General features: G+C 33.9%; 2 protein-coding genes across 2 annotated transcripts; one reads left to right on the top strand and one right to left on the bottom strand.

Annotated features, from left to right (window-relative positions):
* Positions 1-963: 963 nt before the first annotated feature.
* On the top strand, positions 964-5303 carry LOC140822119 (putative glucose-6-phosphate 1-epimerase). Its single transcript, XM_073182858.1, has 9 exons — positions 964-1243; positions 2254-2348; positions 2516-2590; positions 3422-3478; positions 3563-3726; positions 3795-3929; positions 4148-4250; positions 4644-4743; positions 4945-5303. Exons 1-9 carry the CDS (start codon positions 1117-1119, stop codon positions 5151-5153), a joined length of 1065 nt encoding a protein of 354 aa, XP_073038959.1. The 5' UTR covers positions 964-1116; the 3' UTR covers positions 5154-5303.
* A 1021-nt stretch (positions 5304-6324) lies between these two features.
* On the bottom strand, positions 6325-9575 carry LOC140822096 (exosome complex component RRP41 homolog). Its single transcript, XM_073182821.1, has 11 exons — positions 9448-9575; positions 9311-9357; positions 9080-9140; positions 8503-8541; positions 8349-8416; positions 7803-7881; positions 7670-7706; positions 7486-7602; positions 7273-7358; positions 6815-6904; positions 6325-6734 (listed from the first exon to the last, which is right to left on the bottom strand). The coding sequence occupies exons 1-11, from the start codon at positions 9499-9501 to the stop codon at positions 6687-6689; spliced, it is 726 nt and encodes a 241-aa protein (XP_073038922.1). The 5' UTR covers positions 9502-9575; the 3' UTR covers positions 6325-6686.
* Between the last annotated feature and the right edge of the window lie 1083 nt (positions 9576-10658).

The raw sequence follows: 10658 nt of genomic DNA, 5'->3' as shown, positions 1-10658 counted from the left end.
ATAAAATTGCTTCCGTTGAACTTTGCTATCTCGTACCTTCCCGCCATTATGTCTACGACAATTTTAGTAGACCGGACAAAATAATCCCGCCTTAAATAAAAAATCTCGAAAAATCTTTTCTGATGTGGAAGATCAGTCTAGGCTGCAACCACAGAGCATACTCAGAATTTTAAGAAATTTTAAACCAAGACTCTGATACCACTTGTTGGTCCCACGTGTAGAATTTGAGATAGTAAAAACCCGAAAATAAAGAATAAACTGGACACCGAGATTTACGTGGAAAACCCCTAAAAATTATTAGGGTAAAAACCACGGGCAAGATGAAAAGAATTTCCACTATAATATTTTACTGGTGTACAACTCACTCACTGTGTTTCCAAAGAGAACACACACTCTCTTAATACAGGAGAACAAACACCTCACAAATATTATAGAACTAAGCACTCAAATGCTTATAAGATGAGAGAAAACTCGAAGAAGGGATCATTTCAAAATGAAGGGGGGAGCTCTATTTATAGAGCCCCCTGACCGTGTGAAGACGCGTATAAAACGCGTCTTCCATCTTCTCACGCAACTTCTTAAGTCAGATAATGCCAACCACGTTTTCCTTATTTTTGTTGACTGGTCCCCCCTCCCATTATTTGCCGACAGCGTAGATATGATATATCAAAAACTCGTTCAAAAAATTTTAGATTATGACTTCAAGTACACTGTCATCAAAGATTATAGCTTTTATCTCTCAAAACATAGCATAATGAATTATGAGTTTTATTTATGGACTTTTCTTAACAAAATATTGTATTGTCATATTTAAAATTTTTTATAACAGTTTATTCAAAAAAAATTATGTCAATTAAAAGAAAATGTTTTGGAACATAGTGTCAATAGGGATGACAATATTCTTCATGTGATCGGTCTCGCGGAGAAAATCCGAAACGGGACGAAGATCTCCCAGGTTTTGAATTTTTTTAAAATTCTCAAAATAATTTGCGACGAGCATGTAAAAAACTCGAAGCTGAGAAGAAGGTATTGACGAGTAGGAGAATGAAGTGGAGGATGACAAACTCCCCAAATGTTAATCTTGAGAATCAATAAATATTTTATTTATTAAAAATTATGTTCTTGATTCCCTTTTGCTGCCATGCTGGTGGGACTGACAGCATGGAGCAGATTTGTAAATCTTTAACCTTAAATCAGTGGGCATTTTTAGAACATTTCTACTCGACCGTTTGTACGACTACGTGTACGTACCACCATACGCATTCTTCTTCTTTTCTAAAAGCTACTTTTGTTTCTGAACATGAATGTTTCATTGTTTGGATTTTATTTAGGCTATCCCATGTTCTTAATCCCCTTCTTCTTAGAAGTTTGCTCTGGTTATTGTTTCTTTTATCCCTTAACTGCGGTAATTAATGCTTAATTAACTCCAGGATTGTATCGCACTTCAGTTTTATGTTGTGTATTGCGTAAAAGTTCGCATTTTTATGATATCTTTTTTTTTGCATTTATTGATTATTTGCTGTTTTCTCGAAATGGGTTCTCTGGAATCGAAATGCTTAGTGAAAAAGTTCCAAACTTTATGGCATTGTTACTTCAGCGTTTGTTGTATTCTCTTGGGGTTTAAATGAAACCATAATGACCGTGGAGAATTTTATTGACTGTTGAAAGTTTTCTTGCTAATTTCTTTTGTAATTTTGTCATTCAGGTTTAATTTAGATTGGGGTTTTATTATTTTCTGTAGTTTTCAACAGTTTCTCAAGTTCTTGTACAACTATTCAGAGTAGTGCATTTTATTTGTTAATATGAGCATGAAGCCTTCGTGGGCTTGCCATAGAATTTGGGTAGAAGGTCTATAATGAGTTTTCCTTTGGACTTCAGTTCGATGTTAAGGTTTCTGGGATTTGTTCTAATGCTCTGTATTATTAGAATCCTTGGGTAGCTTTAGTGATGGGATCTATCTTATTTCATATTCAAGAGACTTTGAGTATAGGATTTTTCAAATTTATGCTAGTGTGAGGGCAGCAATGGAATTCTCGAAATGCTAGTTTTAAATTTGCCTCATAAGCATGCACGAGAAAAGCGTTGGCGTTAGTTCGCATAATTAGCTGTCATAGTGACACTTGTCCCTCATTCTTGGGCGGAAGCACTACTAGTACCGAGGAATTTATTTCTGCTTTTTCATCGACTTGGAGACTCGAGATACATAGACATTTTTGTTCATTCGTTTGCTTCAAAGAATGGGGCACTCTGCAGGGCTTTGTGACAACAGAGCACCATTTCATTTGACAAAGGACGTGAATGGATTTGAGCAGGTCGTGCTTTGGAACCCTCGAGGGGCATCGGCACGTGTAAGATTCCATTGTAGATCCAGTTTCTAAGTAGCGTTTTGTGATTATGGAAATTGATGATTTGATATAATCTTTGGTTGTGTTAATTATTTATGAGGATAATTTTTGTAGATGTTGTGTGCTGTTTGATTGGAGCTCTTGTAATTGTATATTTTTTAATCATCCAGGTAAATTTAAATGGAGGACAAGTTATCTCATGGAGGAATCATAGAGGTGAAGAACTTCTATTCAACAGTAGCAAGGTGGGGTTTATGTCCTGATAATCATTTACACATCCGAGAACATTTATCCATTCGTTATTGAGGTTTTACGTGTAGAATCTTCCATTAGTGGCCAGATATTTGCACCAAAGTAAATCTTGGCTAATGGGGTAAAATTTCCTGAATGATGTTCATTTTGTGGATTATGAATTGAATGTTCAATGAAAACAAGGTAAGCTAGTTCAATATTAATACCTAAATATATGTCATATATTCGAGAACTTAGTTGCGAGTTCAACTACATTAATGGACTTAATGAGACAAGACTTATCATCATAATAATTGGAACATTTAAGGATTGTGTGCATTGCTTGTTTTGGTGGGTGGCTCCTTCTCTAGCTATTTGAAACCAATTGTTAAGAAGAAATAATTGCCTCTACTCTTGTGTATTGCTGGCATTTTGGGCTGCTATATGGTTTGAAACATTTTGGCTGTATGCTCTTACCGATGGTTATAACTTTTGGTACAATGACAACATACAGTTCTTCTATTAACATCATAGACAAAACACTATTCTAGTCTCGTGTATTACAATCTGGTGCAAGTAACGTTAGGATACTATCTCGGAGCAAAAATTGCCAATATTATTCTATGAGGCTGTCTACGTTGATCGAAATGTGGCAATTAGGTTTGTGTATAGTTATAATGAGTTAAGAAATCTTTGTTTTTGCTTTTGTGTGAATGATAGTTTCTCCATCTTCTTAAAGATTTGGCTGGTAATAACAAATAAAATTTGTACTCTGTAGCCTTTCATGCTCTTTTTTAAACATAATTTGTTATGACATCATCATTCCTTTTAAATTGGCTCTGTAGGCCAACTTTAAGGTTCCAAAAACGGTGCGAGGAGGAATCTCTGCTTGTTTTCCCCAGGTGCACCATTGGTTAATTTTGCGTGTTTATATAATCCAAGATTTACGTGCACCCTATTAATGCATCTATCCTGCCACGCTGCAGTTTGGGAAATGTGATGCACTTGATCAACATGGATTTGCCCGGAAAAGAATGTGGAAAATTGATGAGAACCCTCCACCTATGCGCTTAAATGATTCTCGTGGTAAATCCTACGTTGACTTGATGCTCAAACCAGCTGAAGAAGATTTGAAGTATTGGCCTCATAGGTAAAATTTTTGGTTTTGCTTTAATCATAAATAACTATGGCATTTTGAATCGTTCAATGCTTTATCAGCTTCGAATTCCGTCTTCAAGTTTCTCTGGCGTTGGATGGGAACCTGTCGCTGGTATCTCGAATCAGGAACATAAATGGGAAACCTTTCAACTTCTCGTTTGCCTATCATACATATTTATCTGTTTCTGACATAAGGTATACATTTTCATTGTTTAATCATTTGACAAATATTTAAATAATTCTTTCACATCTTTTACTATTGATCAGACTTCCATTATCTTCATTTTGATTTAAAAAATTCTAAACATGAAATAATTAGCAATCGCTACTTTGTAATGAATCAAGATCGATCTTTATTTTAATCTGTAAGATTTTATGCTTCGTGTGCTTATATCTTGAATTGTCATTCACAGTGAAGTGAGGATTGAAGGTTTAGAAACACTGGACTACCTTGATAATCTTTGCAAGAGAGAACGCTTTACAGAGCAAGGAGACGCCATAACCTTTGAATCTGAGGTAATCTTGTGCACATAGAATCTAAGGTAATTGGTCTAGTTCTCATTAATTATAAGTTGGTATGATATTGATAGTAGGATAGTTGGGCAATAGCGATTGCCGAGCAAGCCTTGGATGGCTGTCTATGTGGCACACTAATTGAGAAGTTGTGCTTGGAGCTTTGGACTGTTGTACGGTTCAAAATAATGGAATTTGATTTAAATACAAACAATAGACTCAGTGTGGTCGATTTGATGTGATGGGCCAACGAAGTGCATGTATCTGTTTATATTCTTACATCTGGATGAATATCTGATTTGCTTTATCATTTTAATTTCATTTTATTAAACTTATGAATAGCATATAATGGCCATGTTCTGCACTTTATCTCATCGAATCGTCTCTTGGTCATAGGTGGATCGTGTCTATCTAAGCTCTGCACCCTGTGTTGCTGTTCTTGATCATGAGAAAAAGCGCACATATGTAGTGAGAAAAGAAGGGCTACCAGATGTTGGTAAGAAGCAACTTAGTGTTAGAAGTATGGACTTTATCAAATTTCATGCTGAAAGGATCACAACACGGCCAAAATAGCATGTTTTGGAATTTCAAGTTTCATTCAAAACCATAGCATCTGCCAAAAAAGAATCCATTTTCAGTTTTCTCTTGAATTACTGACATCTAAACTCGTGTCACTAATTATCTATCCTTGGTACAGTTTTGTGGAATCCATGGGACAAAAAATCAAAAGCAATGGCGGATTTTGGCGATTCAGATTACAAACAGATGCTCTGTCTTGACGGAGCAGCAATAGAGACGGGCGTTACCCTGAAGCCGGGAGAGGAATGGACTGGTCAGGTAGAACTTGCAGCTATACCTTCTAGCTTTTGCACAGATAACATCCATCCCCGTCTGAAACTCTTCTGATGTTCTTGGGACAAAATTAAAAGTACCCATGTTGTGTTACAGACAACTTTCTGGTACAGTCTTTAGATGCTGTGATCAAATCGTGGAACCAAATTATTTTATTTTGTTGCATGCTACCATTTTAGTGAGTTCTCGAGTACATTGCAAGAAGATGGTTCTTTAGAAAGAGCTTGTTTTTGCTGATCTACAATTGGTAGAAGATTTAGAGTGATAATTGGCTTGGTTTTTCGGTTGTTTGATACTTTGCTGAGGCTTTTTAAGGGCAAAAGAAGGTTACTCTAGCTGAAAGGCACTCCCTTCCTGAAAAAAAATATGATCTGTATACAACTTAAAAATAAGTATTTAAAGCACAATGCTAAATTTATTTAATATATATTATCGTATTAATTATTTTCATCTATTAAAAACATTCTCTTAAATATTTTGCCTTTTCGGGATGGGACTGGATGTCGCCAAATTATATAGTTTAGATTTTATTATTTTAATAATTGAATATAAACTTTAATATTTTTTATTTAGTATAAAATAGAATTTTATTTATTATTATTATTTCGATCATTTAAAAATCGTATTTAACTATTTTTATTAATCATAATATTACTAATTCCCAACATATACGTATATTTTTAGTGTTATTCTATATGCACTAATTGAGTTACACGTCATATTATAAAGTCAATTTGAAATTACAAAACTATTTAAATACACTATAGAAATTTTTTCCAAATAAAATACATGAATAATTTTGTAATGCATCTTGTAATTGAATTTTTTCATATAACATTTTCCATATTATTGGGTTTTTGTCAAAAAAATATATATATGGGGTTTTAAGCTATAAATATTCAAAAATTAGCATTTAAATCCAATTAGTGAAACATAAATTGATAACCGAGGGTACACTAGTACTACTTCACTTTATGCTTCTCTCTTCCTAAGCACTACACCATCTTTTCATATTTTTCCTCTCCTGTTTAAACATCATATTTGAAAATGACTTTTTTCAGTTACATACTTGATATAGATTTTATAAGCAAAACTAAAGGTTGTGTTTACGAGTTTTATATATAATGTTATCTGATAAATTTTATTTGATGTAGATTTTTGTAAAATGGTGAAATAAAAGTGATGATCTAAAACAATGATTAAAATAAAGAGTATAGAACAATGATTAAAACAAAGAGTATGGAAAATAAATATATTTTTCTACTAAAATTAAGAAAAAGGCATATAAGGACACTCTTGTATCCAAAGATAGCGTAAGTTGACAGTTTGAACTACGGTTTTCCAAGCTTCAACTTTGGCAAAATGGATCACTGATAATTTTGTACTTAAAAAACTCATTAAATGCAATCACAAATAGGGTAAAAGTTGGACCAAAGCACCATAATTAAGCCATCACAGACCATTTTCGAAGCATTGCTGACTAAAAGAGACTGAAACCAACTCAGAATTCACCCCCTCTTTTACAAAACTATGCATTCGAAATATGTGGTGCCTTTGTTTGATATGCTCCCTTTTGCTGGTTGTTAGCTATACACCCCGGCGAAACTCTAATCCCTTGGTGTGTTCCAACAATACCTGCAAAAAGTAATCAATAGAAAATCGCAAGATTTATCGCATGAGTGGCGACGAAGGGAACAAAACCTTAACAGCCTTACTTCTCGAATGTAATTTGCCACTGCTTTACAGCCTTCAATTGCCAGTTGCATGACATTATCAAAAGTATCGATTGGTAATTTGGAATCCATCTGCATATAAAAACATTGCAGCTCTAAGGATTTTGACAATGAGAACCAGAAACAAACCCAAGAATGGAGCATCAAAGATCATATAGTCAAATCCAGACTATTAAAAACCACGTGTAATGTAAATAGGAACCTAGTGCTTTCCATCATTCCATGTTACCAAAAGTTATAGTTAACGATATACTAAAAATAGTTCCAACCATGCACCAGCTCAAGCATAAGTTTCTATCGTGTCTCTAGTTAGTCGTGTCTCTAGTTAGGACACTTGTTGCTTCCCAAATGGTAGAAGTGTGAAAATTTAGAGTCCTACAATAATCCAGAAATGCATGACATTAATTTTCAAAACTGAAGTTGTGTACTGGAAAAATGACCTGGAGAAGGGTCACTTTATCTAACTTTGGCAGAATGCCGACAGTAACATCAGGTCCACCGGCACTATCTTCGACATAATTTAAATCTGTATAATTTAAAAACACTTAAATATCATCACGCCCCACATATAATAAGATCATAAATTATATGAACAAACATAACGTGGTACATGAGACTGAAAACTTAAGTTGAAAAGGGGCTAGTCTACTTACCAAGAAGAGGAGTGCCGTTCAGGTATCCAGAACTACAGGAGGTAACAAGATCACACATTGGGATACCAGCATCAGCAAGTGCCAAGGTTGCAGCATTTATGCACGCTGATCTTGTTCCTGGAGACTATATAAGTCAGGCTGATGCAGGTAATTGCCAATGATATCGAAAAACATCTCATCTTACCTCCATCTGCTTGGAGAACTTGAACAAAAATATCTATCTGAAAAGGTAAGGTAGAATTATATGTATTTCTAAAAGAAGAGAAAAAGAGACTAAAGAGCCCTTAAGTAACAGTCCCATTAGGTAGGAAGAGAACCTGGGAACGAGGCATTAGGTGGGTCAATATGCATGCTTCCATTGTCTGACGAATAACCAAGGATATCTCTGTTGATCGCCTGCGTGTTACATTAAATTTTATTCCAAACGAACATAGATAACTGACACTTCACTGTCGCTGAGTCACTGGTGGGCTCTCAGATTTAAAGTCCTACAAGCTATGAACCATTTACATTGACACAGTAAACCCCTCAAAACATGCAGTGGGAAAACAGGTACAATACTAGGAAGAAATTATGAAATTGTGTTTGCAGTTGAGAAAAATTAAATTGACTCAGTTCATCATGTCTTCACAAACAATTGACTCAGTTCATGTCTTCACAAACAATTCAAATCAGTTTCAACAGAAATCCATTCACGAATCTTAGCATTATAGGACAAAGGATTGCATAAATATGCCAATAGTTATAGATGGACATAACAATCAGCATTCTGCTCCCCACATATTCAACCATGGGAAAACTTGATAATCCAAAGTTCATGGTAACTATACCATCCCAAGAAATTAGTTAGAAGAGCTGCTTACCTGTCACCCTTTGGTTTTCTCATCCTATCTCCAGTACTGAAATTAGCCATGCTATACTCGCATCGTACCTGGAAAATTGCATGACATAAAAATAAGATCAATGGGCCAGAAAGAGAACTTGTAAATACAAATAGCGTATGCAAAGGTAAATTACCAATGCCTTATCATTGATCTGTTGGCTCCTATTTTGGACCTGAAAAATGATTGGCAGATAATTTCATGTTTACATAAAATCAAAAAAACATAATATTGTAAAACCCCACATTTGCAACTACATCGAAATAAAAAAGTAGCTGCATTAAACAAAATAGTCTCTTTTTCTCCTGGTTTTCCACTTTTCCTGTTGCAGGAATGGAGGGACAGAAACAAGAAAATCCATCAAGCTGGGCTCAACCGACGATGAGAGTATGTTGAGATATTTACTTTTACTACGAAAATTAACAAAGACTCTGCAAGAAATTACAGCAAAACGGGCTTGTACTTTTTTGAGTTTAACAAAAAATGCACTTAATCTCTGTGCATCATCTACAAAATAAATTTATAATCTACAAAAGAAATTTATAATCCACAATGCATATCCCTAAAAACTAATGATCCAAAAACAAGGATTAATAATCATAGCTCTCAAAAATCAAGTATGAACAAAAATTTCAAGAGCCTGCCGGTGCAAAACAGTTGTTAATCAAATCGATAAGAACATAAATATTCAATATAAAGATAAAAGAATGCACCTCTCTAGGACCATAAACCGCAGCTAGGACTCTGGTATTTCCCATCTCGAAAGAAGCGGAACTGCAAAGCAAAAGGTTCTTAATATTAAACTAAACCCACTTGAATTCAGCCCCAAATGAGTTGAATTAATCTCATCCACACGACAAATTTACTTATGCTTGAGTCAGAGTCGAAAACACAGACATGACTACGTTTACGTGTGCAAGATAACTAAAGGTCTGAAATATTACCCATCAGCTTTTGAAACAACGCCAATTTCTGCACGAAGCTGCCTCATCTGAGGTTGCGAAGAAGATAGATTCAGTCACGAACCAACGAAGTTAATCTTTCATGAATAATAAAAAATAATATTGAAAAGGTGAGAAACCTCCATGGGGCGGCGACCATCTAAGCGGAGGCCTTCCGGGTTTACGTACTCCATTTTGACTCAGAGTGATTGGGAGAGAACGGCCGAGTGCTTGCTGGTGGTGGTGATTAATTTTGCTGGGCCTCAACTGAACTGAGGTTTTGACCCAATATAAATGGACCTGGATTAGTTGACGGCCCAAATCACATTAAATGATTTAATTAATATTATTATAAAAGTTTTGATAAATGCGTGTGTATATTGAACTAAAAAATATGTGTGTGTGTGTTGTAGGAAAAAAAAAATTCCGTAATCATAGTTTAGAAAAAGTTTTGATAAATGCGATACATGTTTAATTTTTTTTAAGAATAAAATATCACACAGGAAAATATCGTAGGTCATTTCCAACGCAAAAATCTATTTTGGCGTATGCATCGAATACAGATGAGTGAAATGCTATCTATACGACCACTACTCCAGAGTACATTTAAAGATGAATGTTTATCAATACACGTAGGTATAGTTTGATATATATGATAGGATAAACATGTGATGAATAAATAAAGATATGTTAAAGATAAATAAGATATAAGATATTATATTTAATGTTTGGTATGATTTTAGTAAGAGTGATTAAATTTATATATTAGATTATAATGACAAAATTAACCTTATAATAATAAATTTTATAATTCTTGCTTGAGTTCATATTTTTTATTTGTTCATGCGCCGATAGTGCTTGCATGATTTATTTATTTTTACCTAATTTTATATATTATATAACATGATAATTGAGCTTTTGATTTTGTGAGACAAGTCAAATATCAATTTTTAATGTTAATCGGGTGATACAAATAATTTTATTGAGATTTATAAAAATTATTTATATAGTTATCTCGAATTCATTTATATAATTATCATATTATATAATAAATAAAAATAAATAAAAATATTTATTTGATTTTAATTTCTACCTACTAGAATAGATTTATAAAAATCATTTATAAATTGAGGGTAATTAAGTCATTTGAAATGTATTTTATCCTTAAATAAAAATTATCACACCTAATAGAAGTGATATTTTATCCTTCTAAAAAATTATTTATCAATGGCTCATGATATTACAATGAGCCTTTTATAAATGTACCAAACATGGGATAAGGATGATTATTTATCAATCCCTCCCTTATCTCATGTACCAAACTACGCCGTAAAAGAGTGGGTCTCATGTG

This window comes from Primulina eburnea, unplaced genomic scaffold, assembly GCF_022965805.1.
Source record: "Primulina eburnea isolate SZY01 unplaced genomic scaffold, ASM2296580v1 ctg739_ERROPOS11973397, whole genome shotgun sequence".
Taxonomy (NCBI): Eukaryota; Viridiplantae; Streptophyta; class Magnoliopsida; order Lamiales; family Gesneriaceae; genus Primulina; species Primulina eburnea.
This window is presented reverse-complemented; position numbering and strand designations above follow the sequence as displayed.